Consider the following 25,137-nt stretch of genomic DNA (forward strand, 5'->3'; position numbering starts at 1 on the left):
AACACAACCTTATAGTCTATAGTCCTGAGGGCTCCAGGATCTGTCTGGAGACCTCCGGGTCAGTTTGTGGAGAATCAGTTTTTTTTTTTTTTATACCAGGTTTCAAACTCAGGACCTTATGCTTGGCAGGCACAGTGCCACTACATCCCAGGCTGGAGATCAGTCTTTCAAGGGTGGGTCAAGTCCATCTGTTTTTTCTGTGACTGATCAGATCATGTTGAGTTCACTGTCATGATTTTGTGACACCAGTTAATGAACACTTTATAAAATATTTTGTAAAGCAAAATGTTCTATTTAAACCTATGAACTCTAGATTCTAAAATAACAGACATACACACACACCCCATTTCTATATTGTTTTATAGTATATTTTAAAAAAATGACAGTAACAAATGCTTTCCCCCTGTTGGGGAGTGACATTTATTTTCCGTGAACAGGGCCTTAGAAAGTAACAGCATTTTGTCCAAATTGAACTTAGATAATTGCACATAAGTCATAGAAAGCATTAAGTGATGCTAATGAAGAGCAACTTCCCCAGATCCTCGTGGAACACACCCAAGAGGCGTGAGTCCAAGGGGACCCCTGACCTTAGGAGTCCTGATGCTTCTCAGCGATGAGGAGACAGGCAGTGAGAGCCTGAGGGCTGTGCCCACGGATTCTGCAGCACTGCAGGGTATGACAACATCGCTGCCTTCTCATTACTCCAGGAGCACCAGGAATCTTTTGCTTAAAGAATATTCATCCATGGGCCGGGGATGTAGCTCAGTGGTGCCACACATGCCTGGCAAGCACAAAGTCCTAAGTTTGATCCCTGGTACTAGAATATTCATCCTGGCCGAAAATGTCCCTATCCTGTTTTGGGCTATGGATCCTACCTCAGGAAACCAAAATGAACATTAACTATGCTGTAACACTTCTTCCATGCAGGGTCCTTTCTGGACCCTTGGTTTCCGTCTCACACTCAGGTTATACTGGCATCTATCTCACCCTAGCTGAGTGGGGTAGGTGGGTTGCAGCACACATGCAAGTGTCTTATTAGCAGCTGTCACTGGAAACACCGGTACAAGGTGCCTGGGGTTCACGCATGGCCCAGGGCAGCCTGGCTAAGTGTCACTTGTGACCGATGTGGGCGTAGGATAGGGAGCAGCACCGTGCATCACACTGCAGTGTTTGTAGCAAAGGCAAAGAAGGCGTGCATAACAGATGTCTGAAAAATAGAATACTGATTTGCTCTGTTTTAAGGAGATACATTGTCTCTATCTGGAGATTTGTTTTATGGATCTTAATTTCAAGACAATGACTATGGCAAGGCTTTTCCCTTCAGGACCTTATAAAAATGAATGAGGGGCTGGGTGCAGCTCAGTGGCACAGCATTTGTCTGGCATACACAAGGCCCTGGGTTTGATGCCCACCACTTAAGGGGGTAGGGGGAGAGCCAGGGAAAGAGGCTTACATATGTTCTGAAAGATGTACATAAAATGTATATTTTTTGACTATTCTTTTTTTTTTTTTTTTTTTGGTACCAGGGATCAAACGTGGGACCTTGTGCTTGCGAGGCAGGCAGCGGAACCACTGAGCTAAATCCCCAGCCCAAAATACATATTCTTTCAGGGGGATTTGAGACAGTCTCACTATGTACTTCAGACCATGGTTACCGGGCCACTGTTTGGCTGCTCCCAGCTAATGGGATGCTTCAGAAATGGCTCAGAACTGCTCACAGGAAAAGAGAAATGTGTTCCATCCACCTCACCACATCTGCTGCCAGGCTGGCCTTGAACTTGCAACAATCCTGATTGCTGGGATTACAGGTGTGTGCCACTACACCCAGGCTACTCTGGGTTTTTTTTTTTTTTTTTTGGTACCGGGGATTGAACTCGGGTCCTTGCGCTTGTGCAGCAGGTGGCAAAACCACTGAGCTAAATTCCCAGCCCTACTCTGGCTTTTAATAGGGTTGCTGCCTTTGGTGGTGCTATAGCTTCCACGGTGAGCTCCGAGGGTTGATGAATTAAGAACCTATGGTGCAAGGTCCTGAGTTCAATCCCCGGTACCAAAAAAAAACCTATGAAGGAGCTAGGTGCCATGTTGCCCACCTGTTGTCCCAGCTACCTAGGAGGCTGAAGTGGGATGATCACTTGAGCCCCTGAGTTTGAGACCAGCCTGGGCAACATGGTGATATCTCCATTTCCAAAGAAAAAAACCCGAATCTATGAGGCAAGCATGTTTGTCTGGGAAAGGAATCATATTTAAACTGAAGAGAACCGACAGCTGGAGGTCTGGATCTGAGGTGGACACATACACACTTTGCTTTCTCTTCTACTTTCTTACTTATGAAGAAGCTAAATACTCTTCAAGCCCCAGCAACCAAGTGGCAAGAAAGGCTCAAAACTGTTTTGTTCAAGACTTGTCGTTGCTGGAATCGGGTCTGTGGCTGAAGGGAGACCTCAAGGGCTTCTTAGGCTCCTGGAAGAAGGCAGGAAAGGTAGGCATGGCCCCCACAAGTCACTGACAAGTGGCCCTCAGCACAGGCAGACCGTGGTGACTAGCTCAGAATGCAGGCACCACACAAATATCTAAATGATATCAGGTGGATCTCAGTGAAAATGCAGGAGGGGAAGGGCCCAAAGAGGGAAGAGAGTTTTCTGTATGTTTAAGTGTGTTCACTGGAATGCATGGACATATATAGCAAGACCTTACTTTATGTTTAAAAATTAAACTACAGGATTAATGTTACTAAAGCTGTAGTAACAAACCATTCCAAAATCCACTTTTCCAGATTTCCATCTACTTTAAAAAGCCCATACACATGATTTTGCACATCCACACATCCCCAGCCTTGCAAGCGAAGAGGCAGAGACATGCGGAGGCTCAGGACGTGCCTCACCAGGACCCCATCCTGATCCCAAGAAGCGTGTGGGGCAAGGTGGGGTCAGGGTGCCCTGCTGCAGATCTGCTCAATGTCTTTCAGATCTTTGGGACATTCTGCAGAGAGGACAAGAGGCGAGTGCTGTGTCACCACCACGTCATCCTCAATTCGCACACCAAGACCCCGAAACTTCTCCGGAGCGTCTCTGTCATCCTCTGGGACATAAATGCCTGAGAAGTAGAGAAGAGCACAGTGTTCTGCAGGGACATTGACTTGGGGTGTGGGGCCACCTGGCTTCTCTGTTACAAATCCTGCAGCCATACCTGGGTCCTAAGGGTCCCTAACAGGCTGAGAGGATTACATGAGTCAATACACACAACACAACCTGACCCAAATGGTCAGTAATGTTGGCTGTCACTGCTAGAATTACTATTATAGTCATTTTGAATATTAAACTATAGGTTCCATATGATTACGATAATGCTGATCATGACCTTGTCACTTCTCATGGCTCAAGGAGGCCATTAAAATTACTTAATTTATGAATATGTCTATATTTACGAGTATGCCTATATGTGCTGGACCAGCAAATAATATAAATGTATTCTTCTTCTGCCCTAATGGTCCCCTGGAGAAAGAGCATTTACTAAAATAAAGATAAAATGGCCAGGCATGGTGCTCCATGCCTGTAATTCCAACTTGGGAGGGTCAGGCAGAAGCATGGTCAAGAGCTTAAGGCCAACCTGGGCTACATAGTGAGTTCAAGGTCAACCTGAACTACATAGCAAGACCTTCTCTCAGCCACAAGCAGTAACAACAAAAACTAAAGATAAAAATGTATTTAAATACTTAAGAGATTATTAACCTTAAAAAACAGAAGCTCCAGAAATAGTTATTATAAAGGATTTTTTCTCTCAAATTAGCTAAAAATTTAACAGTTGTACATGATATGAGAAAAACAGAAAGACATTAATCTTTAATGTACATTTGGAAAAATCTAGGAGCCTCAGGTACTCTTTCTACTCCTAAAGTCAGTGAGACTCAGGTCTTTTCACCATGAAAAAATTGCAAACTTCTTCCACCCTCTTCACAGATACTGTTCTGTGACGGGAAATAACAGTAACTGAAAGCATAACCACAATCTAAGGAAGCATCTGAGTGGTGGATTTACTAGATGGACTGAATTAACTGGTCTAAATGACATCTAGGGCCACAGAGGGCAAAAAATGATTGGGTGTGAATCCATTTCCCAGATACAACTGACCTGAGAGATGAAAACATTTGCAAACTGATGGAAACAGCACCAGTGTTGAAGACACTGAAGCATGAAAGAAGGGCACAGGTGGTAAGGAGCAGGTCACATCAGGCCGCCCAGTGCAGCGGACGGGGCCGCGAAGGAAGACAGGGGACAGAGTCTGCATGTCTCTGCCTGCATCCGCCAGGCTCTGGCAGCCTCAGCACCCCACTTCTGCTCATGGGCCAGCAAAGGGAGGATTAAAAAAGATTTATTTCTTAATATCCACTTATAGAAAGTATTCACCATCTGTTGTTTATTGGAGAAGTCAAATTAAACAAATTGTGTGATGTTAAATAAGAAAGCTAAAGATAAATCTTAGTCACCTTCTATACTGGTGGTATCTCTTCTAGTTTAATTATGGTGGTTCAGGTTAAAATATACAGTGTGAACCTCACAATATCATGTGTCCTGAAGGTCGGAACTGCAAACTATCTCCTCACCTGGCTCAATGGTGATCACCATCCCAGGCTGCAGTGGGAGGGAACGAGACATGTCTGGGGTGTCATGGACATCCATCCCAAGATAATGGCCCACGTGGTGAGGGCAGTATTTCCTAGCAGCCTGGAAAAGATGTTATGGGTTAGATCTAAAATGCCCCCAAAAGTCTCATGTATTCAGAGGTGAGGCTTTTGGAAGGTGACTGGATCATCTGTGATTCATCCATTGATGCATTCTTAGTTGAATGTGTTGTTCGAAGGTAGGGACTGGCTGAAGGAGGTGGATTACTAGGAGCATAACATGGGAGAGCGTTTTCTTATTCCTGGCTCCTCCCTTCTCCCTCAGCTTCCTGACTGCCATGTGGTGAGGAGCTTTCTTCCACCATGCCCATCCACTACACTGTTTCTGCCTTGGAGCTAGGCAACCATGGAGTGAACCCATTAAAACTGTGACCCAAATAGACTTCTTCTTCTTTTAAGTTACGGGTATCTGGTATTTTTTTTTGTTTTTGGTGTCGGGGATTGAACTTGGATCCTTGTGCTTGTGGGGCAGGTGGCGGAACCACTGAGCTAAATCCCCAGCCCGGGTATCTGGTATTTTGACCCAGCAACAGGAAAGTGACTGATACAGATAATCGCCACAGTATTATTAGAGCAATGACCTCTTAAGGGAAAGTGACACGTATAAATCAGTGTGGTATGTATTAATACATTCTTGATGGTTCTGCCACTTATGCTTAACTTGTCCTTGGGCTATTGCTTAAGAGAACTAATATTTGCGCTGGGGGTCTTGCTCAGTGGTACAGCATGTGCTTAAAATGCTTGAGGTCGAGTTCAAGCTCCAGTACAAGAAAAATAAATAAATACATAAATAAATAAATAAGGGCAGGACAGAAGGAGAGATGTGATAAACTGGTACTTCTTATATGCAATTTTGCTAACTGCATTCTAATTTATCCACATTTCCATACTGCTATGAAATCTGCTACACACATGATGCCTTGCAGTCTCAGTAATGACTGTGATAAATGAAAATCTCTTTTTTGGGGGAAGAGAAGACGACCATATTAGGACTGTTATCTTTTCAGTGTACACACATCTCTCTCAAGAAGCCTTAAGTATCCCACAGCAGCTTGTGGTGTAGGCATAATTACTGGGCATTATCAGCTTGGGTACTTCCCTCAGTAAAGTTAAGATCTGTTGACCTAAGCAATGTGGAACTTACAGTGTCTTCTCAATGGGGAACGGGAGCCCTGGCAACCTGAACTTGAAGGTGGAAAATGCTAATGGACTATCTGGTTTGATCTCTTAGCATTGAATTTTCTTTTCTTTTTTTGGGGGGGGGTACCTGGGATCGAACTCGGGACCTTGCGCTTTTGAGGCAGGCGCCAGAACCACTGAGCTAAACCCCCGGGCCCTTAGCATTGAATTTTAAAGTTGAGGTTTCACATTTTGACTAGGCACCATTACCATTACATTTTGATGTCCTGTATTATAGCAAATTTGGTGTCCAGCAATCTACCATTACATTTTGGATACAGTACATTTCATCAAAGATGTGGTTCCTGGGCATATTGTTGAGATCAAACTTCCTCCTCTCTGATGTTAAGAGTTAACCTCTCCTGCTTTTTTGTGTTCTTTCCCACCCTGCCTGGATCACCAGACTTCATTTTGTTTTCTGAAGGCTGCGCCAGTGATGCAGCAGCAATGGATCAGAATGTGCTGCCATCTTCTGGCAGAAGGAAGCACTGACTCCCTTTGTTTTAATCCACCTAGAAGCTAAATCTCCTATACAGAGCATTTCTAATAGAACTAGCTTTATCCAGGGTGCAAACAGAGCAGCAGGTAGGTGCTCTTGAGAACTGGGAACAGGAGAAGTGAAAAACCTTGAAGGCACAGCTTTCTTTGCTGCTCCATATGATCCCCAGCTCTCGGAGCTTCTGTTCGATCAGCGTCAGCATCAAGCTGTAGATGTTCTCCAGGCTCGTCCCTGGGGAGCAGAGGGCCAGACAAGCTCTCTGGACCTCCAGGACAGCTTCGTAGAGTTCTGCCTGAGGTGCGGTGAACCTGTGGACAGGAAACCCAAAGAACTGGAACTGCAACAAGTTTGCTTTTGTTTGATTAGAGAAAACCCAGGTTGATGATATATTTAAAAGTACCAACACATCGTTATGGCTACACAGACCCTCATGACAGGACCCATCATGCCTTACATCAGTGGTGGCTAATCTATGGCACATGTGCTGCAGCTGCAGTGGGCTGTATCACTGAAAGCTCTTAAAAATTTGCCATCACTGGTCTAGATGCTCAATAGGAAGAGTGACAGTCCTGCAAGTTGGGGAGGCAACACATTCTCTCCTTGAAAGCTCAGCAGGGCTTACGAGGTCACCTGGCGTTACATGATGCCGATTCTCATACACTGTGGATGGGAGTGTAAATTAATACAGCCAATTGAATCAAAGGCCTTACAGATAATCATGTAATCTAAGCTTGTAATTCTGCTCAAAAAATTAATCTTAATAAGTGAAATTCCTTACAGTTGAATGTACAAGTGTCTCTGCAATGTTTGCTATAATTTCAAAATATTAGACAAACTTTAAAGATCCTGTAACAGAATGGTTAAATATAACAGTATAATGAGTACCATCTCCTAGGCTCAACAGTTATCAACAGTGTTATTATGTCATCTATAAATATACTCATACCTCACCCTAACACAAGATTATTTTATTTTTTTCACAAGATTAAATAATTGGTTATTTATTTATTTTGTGGTACCAAAGATCGAACTCAGGACCTCATGCTTACCAGTGTCACTGTGAGGCTGGGCTACAACCCTGGCCCTTTGTTTTTTTAAGGCAGGGTCTTTCTATTCATGGCAATCCTCCTCAGTGCCGGGATTACAGGCATGTGCCACCATATCCAGCGAAAATCTTTGCTTTTTTCTGAGAGAGTCTCACTATGTAAGTTCTGGGCTCAAGCAATACTCCCTCCTCAACCTTCTTGGTAGCTGGGATTACAGCATGCACCACCGAACTTGGCTAGCCAATCACTGAAATGCACAAGCCCGAGCATGCAGTTCTGACAAATGGATGCACCAATTCTGATGAGGCAAGGATACTGAACTCCTAAAGTGTGCTGAGTTGTCTTTCTGACCTGCTTGTAATTCTGAGAACCCCCAGGTGCCTTTCAGAGGGAGAGAGCTGCCTCAGGGGCTTATTTTTTTGGTACTGGGGATTGAACTTGGGTCCCTGTGCTTGCGCAGCAGGCGGCAAAACCACTGAGCTAAATCCCTGGCCCAGATGCTTTTTGACGTACAATCAGACTCAAACCCCAGAGGGCCCAAAGTTAGGTGCAAGGTGTGGCCCTAGAGAAGGTGCACTACACACCCAAATGAGGGCATGACTTTTCCAACACATGCAGGTGAAGCTCTGGGGATGTGTGTGGCATTGGCTATGTCCAGTGTGGGATGAGGGCAGTGGGACAGAAAGCTCGATCTGTCGGAGTTTATTATCAGGGGTCCACTGAGCAGAGGGACAGAAAAGCTCTAAGAGTTGGATAGGCTGACTGGCAGAGACATGGACCAAAAAGGCAGCCAGCAATAAACACCAGAACTGTAGGAATTCTCAGAAAACTTGAGGGCAAATTCTGTCTGGGTCTCTATTCCCCTGCAGGTTGTGGACTCCAGACTGCAGTTACCCTCTCCCAGAACACCCTTTCTTTTCTTTTCTTTTTTTTTTTTGGTACCGGGGACTGAACTCGGGACTTTGCACTTGTGAGGCAGGCGCCGGAACCACTGAGTTAAATCCTCAGCCCCATCTTTTCTTTTCTTAAAAATTGATTTTTTATTTTATCTTTTGAGACAGGGTCTCAGTAGGTCACTTACTTGCTCAGGCTGTGTTTGAACTTGCAGTACTCCTGCCTCAGCCTCCAAGAGTGCTGGGATTGCAGGTGGGTGCCACCATGGCCAGCTGTATCATCAACTCTTGCTAAAGTTTCTCACCTGCCTGCTCTACAACTGCAGCCAGTTCCCACAACTGCATGAGTCAATTCCTAAGAATCTCTCTACCTCCCTACCCACCCAAGTGTGTGCACACACACACAACACACAGTCACAAACTGTATAACAAGGTTTTCATCCCACAAGACTTTTTGAGATAAAGTCTCACCACGTGGTCCAGGCTGAACACTGATCCTCCTGCCTCAGACTCCCAAGTGCGGGGGATTGCAAACCACATCTACCCAGCTCTCATAAGATTTTTAACAGAGCCTATTGCCTACTGATGTACCATAACACATTTCTCTTGTCTTTGTGGTGCTGTTAATGTAAATGTATGAAAGCACAGCACGTTCAATTATGTACAGTTCATGTTTGACAATGATAATAAATATGTTACTGGTTAATGTATTAAACATAACATACACTTACACTATTATATTTTTTGCCTTTTAATTTTTAAATTTTTATTATTTATTTATTTATTTATTTAGAGACAGGGTCTCTCTATATAGTTTAGGCTGGCTTTGAAATCACTATGGAGACCAGGCTGGTCTCAAACTCACAAGTGATCTTCCTGTCTCAGCCTCCCAAGTGCTGGGATTAGAGGTGTGCACCTCCACACCCAGTGACAGTTTTAATTTTTATTAGTACATGTTTGCACTACATAATGATTTTTTCACAACCCCTCCTCCTCCAACTCTGCTCCAAATGTTTATTGAGATGAGGTCGTGCTATATTGCTCCAGCTGGCCTTGAATTCATGACCTTCCCAACTGGCCTGTGGGGTAGCTAGGATTCCAGGTGTGTGTCATGTTCAGCTTATTTTTAAAATTTTTACTTTACTTCATTTGAGATAGGATCTTACTATGTTTCCCAGGCCGGTCTCAGATCCTGAGCAGCTTGGACTACAGCTATGCACCACAGGCTCTGGCTTATCATGATGGTAAATGTGTTCCTATTCATAAAAAACTAAGACAGTCTGCGGTGTCAAGTGCACATCTCCTGACCGTCAAAGGTCAGGCCCAGTAACCAACCCATACAATCCAAGGGTGTGCTGAGTGCATTCCACGCTGTTCAGACAATGGTGAAACCGCCCGAGGAACACTTCTCAGACCCTGTCCCCATCGTTAATGACATGTGAACAGAAATACAGACACATATCCTGTTGGTGCTTTGCTCTCTAGAATCCTAAGGCAGATCTGTATTCCCATCATTAAATACAATATTTTCACCTTCCCAGAAAGTTTCCCTGTTTCTATTTCTAGTCAATACCCATTCCACCAGAGGCAAATGCTGTTCTGATCACTTCCCCCTTACTTCTGCCCATTCTACAGCATATAAACGGAATCATACAATACGTGCTCTTTTGTGGATAGCTCTCCTCACTGAGCAATTCACCCATGGTGTTGCTTCACTCAGCAGCCTGCTCTTTGTTATAGCTGAGTTGTATTCCTCTGCAGAAAACTGCGTTACCATACACCACAGATTGCATATTCACTCTCCCGTTGATGGGCATTGGATTATTTCCAGTTTGGGGCAACTGCAAATATAGCTGTTTGAGGAAGCCTGGGCAGCTTAATGAGACCATGTCTCAAAATACTGCAAATTACTTTGTTTTAGCTTGGCTAGATTCAAATTGTAAACTTGGTACTCAGTGGGAAGTAATGAAAATCTCTGCTCAGCTTATTCTGCTGCTCGTACTGGGTGACCTCCAGCACAGGTCAGTGATCCGCAAAATTTAAGAAGTAGATCTGGGGGTTCACATTGTCTGTGCCACCTTGTCTTCACGATCTCCTGGCCCATTCTTCTGAATATTCTGGCAGCCTCTAACTATCCTCTGACACCTGAAGTTGGTAAGGCTGTGACTTCATGTTGCCAACACCATGCATTGGGGATGCCCTTAGGCAGAGAGGTCTAGCTATTAAAATTGGCCCATTATCGTTCTTCCTCCAAAGAGACTTGTAACATTTTGTCCAGCCAGGGCTGCTGGGAGCCTTTCCACTGACCCATCCACACTCTGCAGAGTTCACTTCTTGTCCTACCTTTAACCGGCCCATGCTCACTGTGCAGTGCACATTCCTTCTCCTACCTTTAATATCTTTAATAAATATAAATTCTCACTAAAACTTTGGCCAGCTGGGCATGATGGTGCGCACTTGTAATCCCAGCACTCTGGGAGACTGAGGCAGGAGGATTGCAACTTCAAGACCAGCCTTAACAGGGCCAGGGATTTAGCTCAGTGGTTCCACCGCCTGCCTCGAAAGCAGAAGGTCCTGAGTTTGATCCCCAATACCAAAAAAAAACCCCCAGCCTCAACAATTAATCAAGGCTAGGGATGTAGGTCAGTGCAGAGGCCCTGGGTTCAATACTCAGTAACAGAAAACATTTTTGTTTAGATTTTATATCAGTGGATAAAAAAATAACAAGTTATTTTATCCTAAATTAAGACTATCTTTGTGATCAGAAAATTAAAAACACCAGAAATACTTTACAGTTATTTTTAGAAAATATGGGTGTTTGTGTGTGTATGTGTATGTGTGTGTGTGTGTGTATGTGAGAGAGAGAGAGAGAGAGAGAGAGAGAGAGAGAGAGAGAGAGGGTTAATATAGTGTTCCTGTGTGCCTCACTCTGCTGTAGGAAGAACCAAAGTCTTAGAAATTTATCAAGAGTTTCGCAAAGCAGTCAACCTGGCCTACGAGAGCCCTGAAGGTTTCTGTAGTCATTTATTCAAAATATCCATGTTCTAACTCATACTCCCAAGCAACAGTAGGACATGTTCCCCTGAGAGGACTACCTGCCATTGACAGGCCAGGTCCGACTAATGTCGCTCACGTAGCAGGAAGACTCACAGCCTCCGTCCAGGAGCACCATTTCCCCATCCTGGAACAAAGGAACAGGATAATGTGAGGGAGCTCACAACTGTTTCCTCTAATCTAAAAGATGCTCTTTATTTTTTAAGAAAGCTCTCATCTAGAGACCAATCTCTGGTTCCTTCTCATGAGAGATGTATGCCTGAGCTTTGCAGAGGAGTTTATACAGGCTCCAGAGGTACGGCAGTGTCTGGTGGGTAGGGGTACAGGCTCTGGGCCCAGCCCATCTGGGTCAGAATTAGCAGGGGAAGGCATTCAGGCATCACAAATGTTACTGTATTAGTTACATATCCCACTTCAGTCAGTGCCTCATTCTAACACAATTACCCTTAGCCATTTCACTTTAGAATATTACTTCCCCTTCTGCTCTCTGTCATAATATATGTGGGAAAGAAGAAAATTCTGAGTGTATTTTTAACTTATTAGTAGTCATGAGTGATTTATGCCCTTGAAGACAGGGCATATCTTTTTTTTTGAGACTGGGTCTCACTATGTTGTCCAGGCTGGCCTCTAACTCATGGTGATCCTCCTCTCTCAGCCTCCTGAGTGCTGGGATTATAGATGTGTGCCACCATGCCCAGCAAGTTGTATCTTTTTTATACCTATATCTAAGTGCAAAACCTGATACACAATAAAATAGTGGTTAAGGGAGTATATATATAGTAATGACAACTTTGAAGAGTAAGTGGGTTTTTTTTGGTACTGGAGATTGAATTCGGGTCCTTGCAAGAATAAGTGTTTTTGTGGTTTCGCTGCCTGCTGTGGAAGCACAAGGACCCAAGTTCGATCCCCGGTACCAAAAAAAAAAAAAAAAAAAAAAAGAGTAAGTGTTTTTGTTGCAATGAGATGGAATAAATTTCCTAATAGGAAACAATTAGATCATAGATAATATATTTTATAAAGATTTTTCTTTTTTTGAGACAGGGTATTGCTATATAGTTCAGGCTGGCCTTGAACTCACTATGTAGCCCAGGCTGGCTTCAACTTTGCAGAGATCCTCCTGCCTCAGCCTCCTGAGTGTTGGGATTATAGGCTTTTAAATGACAGTTAATTTGCAAAAGCAGTTAGTGAGCTTTCTGCTGGAGCGCCCAACCACTGAAGGGAACATTTTGTACCTTGATGAGCTGATTATTCTTCACATAGTGCAGAGTGTTCGACCGGTTCCCTCCAGCAACCACAGGTGGATAGGCCAAGATTTCTGCCCCTCGTGCTCGGCATTCAAATTCAAACTGTGAAGAACAGTGAAGTATAAGCCATGCAGTTCGCATTTCTGGAAGCCAGGCCGGCTGCACAGCCTCTGCCTCCACAGCAGTGCTTGATGTAAGCCATGACTACAGCACTGGTCACTGTGTACAACCAAACTGTTAAGGTTGTAATTTCCATCCATTTCTTTGATTCTCACCCCATATGCTATATATCTACAGTCTGCATTCTGCATTTATTTTTATTCCCACCAGTCCTGTTATTTAACCTTATTATTAAATCTATTCTCTTTTATTTTCTAAATTCCTATGATTTTAAAATTCAGTACATAAGAGGACACAGAAAATCTACAAAGAAGGCTGTTTATTCTTACTTAGCCAAATAACAAAATATGAATTTCTTTTTTTTTTTTTTGGTACCAGGGATTGAACTTGGGACCGTATGCTTGTGAGGCTGGAGCCAGAACCACTGAGCTAAATCCCCGGCCCTGAATTTCTTTTTTTTTTTTGCCCCCTGGTATGAGGGATTGAACTCCGGACCATGCACTTGCGAGGCAGGCATGGCGCCACTGAGCTAAATCCCTGGCCCTGGGTTTTATTTTTAACACTAGCTCTACATTACTAATTTCAACTTTTCAAGTGGGTACTGACCTAAATGCTCTGGACAAGTGAGAAAGGATGCCAGCTTTCTAGGTGGGCTGGAGACCGGCAGCATCTGCACTACCCATGCACAGGCTCATACCTGTCTTCCTTCACAGTTACTGAAGTTATTCTCATCTTACACACTTCAGTCTTTCCTTCTTTATTTGCTGTATTTTGCAACTTTCTTACTCTAAATGTAGTGCTGCATGTTTTAGACTCATGTACTCGACTAGTCTAATAATATGTGAGAAGCAGAGCATCTCTGAGGCCAGGCAGAGCTGACTGTCCTTGGGCTGTGAGCTGAAGAAGTTACTGTCCACCAGACTCTGACAGGACCTTTTCCGAGTCCCCGGCTCACCTTAGCGTAGAGGAAGGCTTCCTCCACGGGGGCTTTGCTGGCAAACATGGTCTCTATGAAAGCCTGAAAAGACAGTAGGACAAGAACACAATCTTGTTTTAACTGTGTTGCTAACTCAAACATTCAAAATACTGCAGTTCAAATTTTAAAAAATCAACTTTCCTCCCAGTTCTGTCAAACTCAAGCTGTGACTGAATGGGTACAATATAGATTTCTGGAGGGAAAAAATTGCTTTCAGGAACATCTGACTGATGACAATTTCAGTGGAAGCATGCCTGATCCTCCCACTCAGAACAGACATGTATGCAGAATAAGCAGCGTAGACTGTGTCTGCTCTATGATTCATCTCAAAGCCCAGCCCGCACCGCATGGCATTAAGAGGCCAGGGCCTCTGTGAAGGGAGTAAACCTAGAGGACTAGCAGCCCTAGAAAAGGGCTGGAGGAGGGGAGTCTGACCCTGCTCGCTCTCCTTCCACAAGAGGACATGGCATTCCTCTCTCTCCTGCCCTTTCTGTGCCTTCTGCCATGCGAAGATATGCACATATGAATAGGTCCACACGCTGAATCTGCTGTCACCTTGCTCTTGTACTTTCTAGCCTCTAGAACTGTGAGGAGGTGAAACTAGCCAGTCTTAGGTATTTTGTTACAGCAGAACAAATGACCAAGACACAAACACATCTGTCACTTAAGTACCAGGATGCTTCCAGAGCTCTGGGCCCTGGAATTACAGATCGAATGGTCCAGTCAGTCTACAGCAGAGTTTCCCAGCCTCAGCAGTACTGACATTAGGGCCAGAAAATTCTTTGTGGTGGGGGCTGTACAGTTCAATGAAGGACACCAGTGGCCATGTGACCACCAGACATCACCAAAATTGCCAGGGAGCTGAGAATAGTGGTGCACATCTGTAATCCCAGCACTAAGGAGGGTGAGGCAGTAGGATGGCTGTGAGTTCAAAATCAGCCTGGGCTACATAGCGAGTTCAAGGGGAACCTAAACTGCATGGTGAGAACCTGAAAGAAAGAAAGAAAGAAAGAAAGAAAGAAAGAAAGAAAGGGAGGAAGGAAGGAAGGAAGGAAGGAAGAAAAAAAGAAAGAAAGAAAGAGAAAGAAAGAAAAAAAGAAAGAAAGAAAGAAAGAAGGAAAGAAAGAAAAGCAAGCAAGCAACCTATCCCTAGGGGACAAAACTGTCCCTGAGAACCATCACTTATGTAGGTATTTTTTTTTTTTTTGGTACCGGGGATCGAACTTGGGTCCTCGCGCTTGCAAAGCAGGCGGCGAAACCACTGAGCTAAACCACTGGCCCCTTATGTAGGTATTTTTATTCTCTGCGATAGCCACACGTTATGCATGTAAGTGTTCAACATTAAGCACATATGCTTATAATTCACAACTCCACTTTGAAAAACTATTTTATTTGTTTCTTTTATGCATACCATCCTTCATGACTATGGCTATGATGGGTGGGCAACAAATATATCTGTTTTCTAGCTGGGAATATGAAAAAGGAAACCATGTCAGCTACATGACTTCCAATGTCTGTTGGATAAAAACAAACCAATTTCAGAGGGTGATAAGGACACCATACTACACCAAGAAAAGGATTTCTAGGTACAAGTTCCCAATGATAAATGTAAATGTATTGTATACCTAAAATGTACCAATAAAAGAATTTAAGGAAAAAAAAAAGAAAAGGATTTCTCTCAAGCTGCTAATGCCATGACCAGAGTGGATGGAACACTGAGAGGGATGTTCTAAATAACATTTGTCCCCCTGTGAGGAATGTAATCATTATGTACTGCAAATGTATACTAATAAAAAATAAAAATGGTAAATAGCTAACATTTCCCAATACCAGATAATGGCATTAGCAAAAAGCCCAACAAACTAAACGCAAGTGGACGCTCCTCGTCTGCTCTTCCCCCAGGTGGCCAGGCCCACCCAACCTGCCTCAGCCTCTCTCACTTTACCCTGCCATGGCTTCGCTTTCCTTCACAGCACTCACTCTACAGAACTACACATTCTAAGTTTGTTCTACTCAGCCACCTTATCTTTGACAAAGGAGTCACACACCTTCACTGGAAGAAAGATAGCCTATTTTTTTTTTTTTTTGGTACCGGGGATCGAACTTGGGTCCTTGTGCTTGCGGAGCAGGTGGCGAAACCACTGAGCTAAATCCCAGCCCTGAAAGATAGCCTATTTAATAAGTGGTACTGGAAAAACTGGCTTTCCACATGCCAAAGATTGAAACTAGACACATATCTTTCTTTCACCATGCACTAAACTAAAATCAAAATGCATCAAAGACCTAAATATTAAAACAGAAACACTAAATCTGCTGAAAGAAAGAATAGGTAGAATGCTTGAGGACACACGAGTAGGCAAACACTTCATGAATAAAACCCAGACCACATGGAAATACTACAAAGAATCAACAACTGGGATCTCATCTTATTAAAAAGTTTTACACAGAAAGAGAAACCACCAACAGAGTGAAGAGACAACCCACAGGGTGGGAAAATTTATTTTTACCAGCTATTCATCAGACAAAGGACTACTATCTAGAGTATATGAAGAACTCAAAAAAAAAAATCAGACCCCCTATTTAAGACCCAATTCAGGGCTGGGGATTTAGCTCAGTGGTTCCGCCATCTGCCTTGCAAACCCAAGGTCTTGAATTCAATCCCTGGTACCAAAACAAAACAAAAAAAGACCCAATTCAAAAATGGGCATCTGAAATGAATAGACACTTCTCAGATGAAGAAGTAGGAATGACAAATACATATTTGAAAAAATGTTTCACATCACTGGTCATCTGAGAGATGAAAATTAAAACACTGAGATTCCATCTCACTCCAGAAAGAATGGCTGCTATCAAGATATCAACCAATAACAAATGCTGGAGGGAATATGGGAAAAAAAGAAACCCTTCTCCACTGTTGGTGGGAGTATAGACTGGTGCAATCACTGTGGAAATCAGTGTGGAGATTTCTCAAAAAACTAAAACTAGGGCCAGGGATTTAGCTCAGTGGTTCCGCTGCCTGCCTCGAAAGCGGAATGTCCCGAGTTCAATCCCTGGTACCAAACAAACAAACAAAACCCCTCACAAAACTAAAACTAGAGGTTCCATTTGACCCAGCTATTCTTCTTGGTATCTTCCCCAAAGAATTAAAAGCATACCACAATGATATATGCACACCCTTGTTTACAGCGGCACAATTTATAATAACTAAATCTTGGAAACAGCTCAAATGCCTATCAATTGACAAGTGGATAAAGAAGATGTGGTTTTTTTCTACAATGGAGTACTACTCTGCCATAAAGGATGAGCTTCATACATTTATAGCTAAATGAATGGACCCTGAGACCACACTCTTAAGTGAAATACATTGGACACACGTGTTTAAATACTGCATTGTTTCTCTGGTGTAAGAAACCGAAAGTGGAAATAAAGCCTAAAATATATAATAGTTACTGGGAAATGGGAAGAATGTGTTCAAATTGGAAGGGGAACAAAGGAGGAGGGAGAAAGGAAGGGACAAGAAAAAAAAGAGAAAATGGAAAAAATGGAAACAAAGCTTTTGCACTAGGGAGGGGAGGGGGTTTGAGAGGTGAGGGGAATGGGAAAAAAGGTGGGATGCATCATGTACAGGTGAAAATTCCCTATGATGAGTGTTATCATTATGTATGCCTAAAATGTACCAATAAATGTTTTGCTATTAAAAAAAATACTGTAATAGAAAAAAAAAGTTTGTCCACTCTCTTCTCACCTAGAACGGAGACTGAGGCTGGTGGCACATGGATGGCCTCTATCGCTTACAGCCTCACCCTCAGAACTGACAGCAGTGTGGCACAGAGAGATTACTCAATAAATATCTGGTGGATGAACAAGAAGCTAACATCACCTAAAGGATGAACAAACACTGAGAAGTAACAGGCGCACATATTTTTAGCATGAAGCAAAAAAAAAGGGGGGTTAGTTCTAGTGAGTTCATTTTCTCAGAAGAGCGACTTTTTTGTCTTTTTATTTTGAACTCTTATGGAAAGGCACAGGGAATTTTTTTTTTTTTTGGTCCCAGGGATCGAACTCTGGACCTTGCGCTTGTGAGACAGGCGGCGGAACCACTGAACTAAATCCCTGGCCCTTATTTTATTTTTATTGTGATGAAATTTACATTATATAAAATTAACCAAGAGAAACTGTAGGGTCAAGGGGTCTCTAAACAGGGAAGAAAACAGAATAGGAGGCTCATTAGGTCTTCTAGCTAATCTTAATTAGGAGTCAAAAAGAAACTTTACCAGAGAAATTCCTGTGGGAAAAAGGTCAAGGAAGAGGGTAGAGAAAGAGAAAAAAACCAGATAAAGAAAGGCACCAAATGACCTTGAGACTTGCAACAAGAGATCAAAAAAAGAGCTGACAAAAAAAAAAAAAGCTGACAGGCTGGACACAAATGATAAACTGCCCCCACCTCCAACAGAATATAGAGAAAACAAAGGAAGGGGCTGCCTAACATTAAGAGAGTGTGTGCTCACATCTTACACTGACACATCCATGTACACACATGTGTATACTCTAGGGTCATTACAGAGTACAACACACATCCACATGCCCCTTTACTTACGAAGCTAACCATGCATAAGGCACCCCCTTGCCAACTAGCCGCCCACCCCAAAGATAAGGCCATAAAAGGTAAGTCAAGGACAAGTAAACAGACAGACAGAAGCTGTACACAGACTACCAGGAAAAATGATGGTAGGCAGAGGTGCTCGGACGCCAATGCAGTTATGGCAAGTTCCGGATGGGAGGAAAGGGTCTCTTGACTCCCCTATAAAAGCAGCTGGGAATGAAGGTTCACAAGTCCTCCATCTTTCTGGAGCCCCCACCCTGATTCTTTCTTATCAGGGTAGTTATCTATCTTCTCCCTTCCTCTCCCTTCCCTTTCCTTTTTACAAATAAAATGTCTACCTTCCTTTCATTAAACTTTGTCCCTCTAATTTATTAGGGCTGGGATTACGATCCCAGTGGGCTGCTAGCTAGGAGAGCAGAGCAGCAGTGCTCGTCGCCGATGCAACATCTCTGGTTCCCTGGCCAGGAGCCAGACATGACAAAATGAACAATTCAGTGGTATTTAGCTCATTTACAATGCTTTCCAACCACTACTTACTTATCTCTAGTTCAAAAACCGTTTCATGGCCGGGGATTTAGCTCAGCGGCATAGCACCCGCCTGTCAGGCGCAAGGTCCTGAGTTTGATAGTCGGTACCAAAAAAACAAGTTTCATCATCCCTAAAGAAAGTCAGAATATTTAATTCCTGTTCTGAAAATACAACCCCTGGTATCCTTTAATCTGCTTTTTTTTTTTTTTTGGTACTGGAGATAGAACTCGGGTCCTTGCGCTTTCATAGCAGGCAGCGAAACCACTGAGCTAAATCCCTGGCGCCCCTGCTTTCTGTCTCTATTGATTTACTGGTTCTGGACATTATGCATAAATCGAATTATACAAAATACAAATTTATGTGTCTGTCTTTTTTTACCTAGCAGTTTTCTGATTTTTTGTTTTGTTTTGTTCATTTATTTATTTTTTTGAGACAGAGTCTCACTTTGTAGTTCATGCTGGCTTTGAACTCGTCACAGTCCTCCTACCTCATTCTCCAGAGTGCTGGCATAACAGACCTGTGCTAAAATGCTTGGCTCTGGTGTTTTTTTTTTTTTTTTTGAGACAAGGTCTTATTATGTAGTCCAGACTGGCCTCAAACTTGTGGTATCCTTGTGCCTCAGCCTCTTGAAAGCTAGGTTCACAGGTGTGCACCACCACATCCAGCCATTTAGTAGATTTTCTTTTCTTTTTTTTTTTTGGTACCGGGGATCGAGTTCAGGATCTTGCGCTTGCGAGGCAGGTGGTGGAACCACTGAGCTAAATCCCCGGCCCCATTTAGTACATTTTCAAGGTTCATCTATAACAGTTTTACTCCTTTCTATTGCTGAATAGCATTTCATTATAAATGACAAATTTTGTTTATCCATTTACGTTTTTTCATTGATAGATGAATGGGTCAGTTTGTAACTTTTGAATGAACCATTTAACTTTCCCACTAGCAAATTACAAGAGTTTAAAATTCTCTGCATCATTACCAGTACTTGCTAATGTCTGTCCTTCACATTTAATAGCCAGTTTAGTGGGTAGGGGGTGGTTTTGAGTTCTATTTTCCAAATGACTAATGATGTTGAGCATCTTTTCATGTGCTCATTGGCTGTTCACATATCCTGGTTGGAGAAATACTTGTTTAAAAACTGACTTGTTGCTGCATGTGGTGATGCATGCCTGTAATCCCTGGAGCCTGAGGCAGGAGTTTAAGGCTAGCCTGGGATACAAGTAGTTAAGGCTAGGCTGAACTGCATAGCAAGACCTTGTCTCAAAAAAATAAAAACTGACTTTTTTGTGTGTATGATTGAATCATCTGAATTATTTATGTATTTGGGATACTAACTTTTTTTTTTTTTTTTGAGATAGGGTCTTGCTATGTAATTCAGGCTGGCCTTGAACTCACTATGTAGCCCAGGCTGGCCTCAAACTCATGGTATCCTCCTGCCTCAGCCTCTTGAGTGCTAGGTTTTTAATTTTAATAAAGTCTTATTTTTCTTTTTTTTTGGGTACCAGGGATCAAACTCGGGTCCTTGCGCTTGTGGAGCAGGCGGCGGAACTACTGACCTAAATCCCCGGCCCTGCCTGTGCTTTTGGTATCATATCTAAGAATCCACTGGGAACTTCAAAGTCATGACGAATAACTCTTATGTTTTCTTGTAAGAGTTTTATAATTTTAGCTTAATTACGAATCCTTCCATCCATCCATCCATCCATCCATCCATTCATTCTAGGCAGGGTCTCAGGGGCCTTCAACTCACTATGTAGCCCAGGCTGGCTTGACAGTTCTACATCTTAGATTTAGGCAATGATTCCTTTTGAGTTAGTCTTTATTTATTTATTATTTTGGTACCAGGGATCAAACTTGGGACCATGCGCTTGTGAGGCAGGAGGCAGCACCACTGAGATAAATCCCCGGCCCCTCACTTCATTCTTTTGTATGTGGATATTCAGTTGTTCCAGCACATTTGACTCATTCTTTTAATTTTAAGTTTTGTTCTTTCTTCATCTTTTTCATACCTGACTCATTCTCATTAAAATATGGCTACAGTGTTCTTTTGGAAGACAAAAACAACTGACTTGGATACAAGATGATAATAAAATAAGTCATCAGCCTTGGTTTGAAGTAGCACGTTTTGAAATCTGTGGAAATCTGGGAAACCTAGGAGTTAAACAAAAAGGTTTGGAAGGAAAAATAAAAATTTATGGAAGATCTCGTAAATACTCTGTTGGTGTGGATACTGCCTTCACCTACATTAGGAAGATCGGAATTGCTTCGGATAAATTTCTCTTTTTTGTCAACAGATGGAGCTCTAACCAATGGAACCTGGGCCACTTTAATTTTTGATGACTCAGTTAATCTTGTGAGATTAAACTATAATTAAGATAGTTCAAGTGGCAAACTGCTATTGGAGGGTAAGAAACTGTGGAAGTAAGGAGTTGTCATTCAGTGAAGAAAATGATCCATTCTTAGATTTTTTTCATAGAATACCCTGATGAGCCCTTGTTAAAAATGTTCCCAGGGCTGGGGATTTAGCTCAGTGGTGCCGCCACCTGCCTTGCAAGTGCAAGGTCCCAAGTTCGATCCCCAGTACCAAAAAAAAAAGGTTCCCATGCCAGGCATGGGATGGCACATGGCTGTAATCCCAGCACTTAGGGAGACTGAGGCAGGAGAACTGCTGAGAGTTCAAATCCACCCTGGGCTACACAATGAGTTTAAGGCCAGCCTGAACTACACAGTGAGACCCTGTCACCAAAAAAAGTTTCCTGAGAATTTTAGGTCAAGAAGCATCATCTGTGATCTTAACCACTAAGTACTGTGGTGGGGAGATGTTTCTGGTTTCTGAACCAGAGACTAGTTTACTGGGAAGTCCCTAATTCACTAAAATGGATTAAGAGAAGGTTCTACCATACTTGGCAGAGATGGGTAATTACCCTACCCTTCCCTTGTAAAATACACAACGACCTACTGAAGCTGTGGAAACACTACGGACGCAAGTACAGTACTACGGTAGTGACAGGAACGAGATCCCCTAGGGATGGCTCTCAGCCAGGCTGTGACTGACACTGCTAAAAGGTACCCATACCCATTAGCAAGGACTTCAGACGTGACTACGCTGTTGGATTTCAGAAAGATGTAAAAAAGACAACTTAAGAGCTTTTACCCCAACTTCTGGATAATAAAATGGTAACAAAGAGTTCAGGACTTTACAAAAAAATTTGTAAAACACAGGGCATGTAAGAAGTGAAGTGGGGGAGCTGGGGATTTAGCTCAGTGGTTCTGGTGCCTGCCTCACAAGTGTGAGGACCCAAGTTCGATCCCCAATACCAAAAAAAAAAAAAAAAAAGTGAAGTGGAAACCTTGTCTTTTTTTTGGGAACCTTATCTTATCTTCTACCCCATATATAATTTTTTTTTTTTTTGGTACCGGGGATCGAACTCGGGACCTTGCACTTGTGAGGCAGGCACCGGAACCACTGAGCTAAATCGCCAGGCCTACCACATATATAATAATTAACTTAAAATGGATCACTGACCTAAACATATGAGCTAAAACTAGAAAAATCTTAGAAAACAACATGGGACAATCTTTATGACAATGAATTTAGCACTGATTTTTGGATATGACACCAAAATACAGGAAACAGCAACAAAAAGATAATAAATTGGACCTCATAAAAATTTTAAAAATCTCAGACTGGGGATTTAGCTCAATGATTCTGCTGCCTGCCTCACAAGTGCAAGGTCCTGAGTTCGAGCCTCAGTACAAAAAAAAAAAATCTAGTACATTAAAGGATACTACCAAAGGAAAAAGAAGCCTACTCACAGAATGGGAAAATCAAAGCGGAAGGTCCTGAGTTCGATCGCTGGTATTAAAAAAAAAAAACCCAGAAAAGAAAAAAAAAGCATTGAGGATCCCAGAATATATAAGGGATTTGTATAATTCAACAGCAAAAATCAACCCAATTAACACGTTCCCATCAGCTTGAGCCACAGATGGTACATGCATGATATGTGGTACAAATGAATCCAATTGCTTTTATCAGTCTTTTTACTAATAAAATTAATACAAAGTTGGCTGGGGATTTAGCTCAGTGGTTTCGCTGCCTGCTGAGTGAGCACAAGGACCCAAGTTCGATCCCCAGAACCAAAAAAAAAAATTAATACAAAGTTTATAAACGAACCAAATCTAGTTAGTTGCTTGAATTTGAATAATTACTGCCCAAATATAAATATTAATACTATCAAATTAAAATTTTATAATAATCAACACATTTATTTCATTAAATTAACAGAAATTTATTTATATTTGTGAATTTAAAAAAAAAAATATATAAAGATGGCTGATTATGTAGAGTGTGTGAAATGTCACAACTTATTTGACTTTTTCTGTGGCCAAAGCGGTGCCCATTTTTCAGATAGTCACACATGTACCACTGCTGGTTCAAGCTGGAGAGGTGGTCAAATTTAAATCAGAGGTGCCCATGGCCAGGGATTTAGCTCAGTGGTTCCGTTGCTTGCCTCGAAAGCACAAGGACCTGAGTTCAATTCCTGGTACCAAAAAAAAAAAAAATCAGAGGTGCCCAGTAGCGAGATGTATGAATTATGGCCCAGCATGAATATGTTAAAACACAAAGTGCTTGAGTAGACATTTCTCCTAAAAGGATGTACAGATGGCCAAAAACACATGAGAAGATCTCCAACATCACTAATCATCAGAAAAGGCAAGTCAAAACCACTATGAAATGCTACTTCATATACATCAAGATGGCTATTACACAAAAAATGGAAACCAGGGCTGGGGATTTAGCTCAGTGGTTCCGTCACTTGCCTCGTAAGCGCAAGGTCCCAAGTTCGATCCTCGGTACCAGAAAAAAGAAAAAGAAAAAATGGAAACCAGCAAATATTTACAAGGATGTGGGAGAATCCTTGTGGCCTGCTAATGGGAATATAAAATGACTGTGCTGCTGTGGAAAACAGTATGGTAAGTTTTCAAAAAGTTAAACATGCAATTACCATATGATCCAGAAATTCCTTTTTTTGGGAATATATACCCAAAAGAATCAAAAGGGACTTGAACATTTGTAAAATCATGTTCATAACAGCATTACTCACAAGAGAAGGAATACATTATCCCAAAGATGGACACAGCCTATGTATCCATCAACAAATGAATGGATGAATAAAATGTTACACACACACACACACACACACACACAATCACACACACACACACACAGAGGTGGGAATTTACTCAGCCATAAAAAATGAAATTTTGATAATCGCTACAACAGAGATAAATCTTGAAAACATAGTTAGTGAAATAACCTAGTTGCACAAGGACAAATATTGTATGATTCCAATTATAGGAAGTAACTAGAATAGGTAAATTCATAGAAACAGAAAGTGAAATAGAAGTTAGAGTTAAAAAGAGAGAAAATAAGTTATTATTTACGAGGTATCAATTTGAGATGATGAAAAAGTCTGGAAAAATACCAGTAATGATTACAAAACACTGAATATACTTAACACCATGGAACTGTTCACTTAAAAATGGTTCAAATGACGCTGGAGGCTGAGGCAGAAGGATTAGATTACAAGTCAAGCCCAGTCTGCACAAATTAGCCACTTAGTGAGAACCTGTCTCAAAATAAAAAATAAAAAAGGGATGGGGATGTAGCTCAGTGCAAAGGTCCTAGGTTCAACCGCCAGTACTGCAAAAACAAACAAAATAAGGCTGGGTGTGGTGACACATGCCTGTAAACCTAGGGGCAGCTGAGGCCTATAAACCTTTGGGAAGCTGAGGCAGGAGATCCCCAGGAGTTCAAGGCCTGCCTGGAAACAGAGCAAGACCTTGTCTCAAAAGAAAAAAAAAAATAAATAAAAGGTTAAAATAGTAATACAATTCAGTTTTAATATGGTTAATTAACAATTACATAAAATGATGTAAACACTCACAGATTTTTGTCCTGATACTTTTTTTTTTTTTTTTTTGGTATCAGGGATCAAACTCAGGACCTTGTGCTTGTGAGGCAGGCGTGGTGCCACTGAGCTAAATCCCCGGCCCTAGTCCTGATAGACTTTTACAGGAAGATATACGATCCTCAACTGCCTGTGTCACTGAGCACCTCAGGCTATGGTAATCTCTCAGCAGAGATGCTCAATTTATCTTAGCTTAAAGCAATTTAGAATGGTTCCAATGAGTGTCTCTCAACAAATGTCAAAATGTTAGCTTTTTAAAAAAAAATACTAGCTTTTAGTATTACCATGGAAATGGAGGAAGAAAATCTATATGAAGGCTAAGGTGTCTTGACTTGGCCCTCTGTGTGA

The 25,137-nt window shown here is 42.2% G+C and overlaps 1 protein-coding gene across 8 annotated transcripts in view; it reads right to left on the bottom strand.

Annotated features, from left to right (window-relative positions):
- Window positions 1–343: 343 nt before the first annotated feature.
- The window catches only part of Xpnpep3 (X-prolyl aminopeptidase 3), a 61,195-nt gene continuing 36,401 nt past the window's right edge, over window positions 344–25,137 (bottom strand). For all 8 annotated transcript variants that reach the window (XM_004845537.4, XM_021258937.2, XM_087213845.1 and 5 more), the window contains 6 exons: window positions 13,669–13,731; window positions 12,582–12,695; window positions 11,391–11,476; window positions 6,484–6,664; window positions 4,601–4,721; window positions 344–3,093 (listed from right to left, as the gene is read on the bottom strand). In XM_004845537.4, coding sequence (XP_004845594.1) covers window positions 2,927–3,093; window positions 4,601–4,721; window positions 6,484–6,664; window positions 11,391–11,476; window positions 12,582–12,695; window positions 13,669–13,731 — 732 coding nt within the window. In that variant the 3' untranslated portion in view covers window positions 344–2,926. The remainder of the gene's footprint in view (window positions 3,094–4,600; window positions 4,722–6,483; window positions 6,665–11,390; window positions 11,477–12,581; window positions 12,696–13,668; window positions 13,732–25,137) is intronic.

This window comes from Heterocephalus glaber, unplaced genomic scaffold (genome assembly GCF_053883595.1).
Source record: "Heterocephalus glaber isolate CG9 unplaced genomic scaffold, H.glaber_assembly_v1.0 deba00001444, whole genome shotgun sequence".
Taxonomy (NCBI): Eukaryota; Metazoa; Chordata; class Mammalia; order Rodentia; family Bathyergidae; genus Heterocephalus; species Heterocephalus glaber.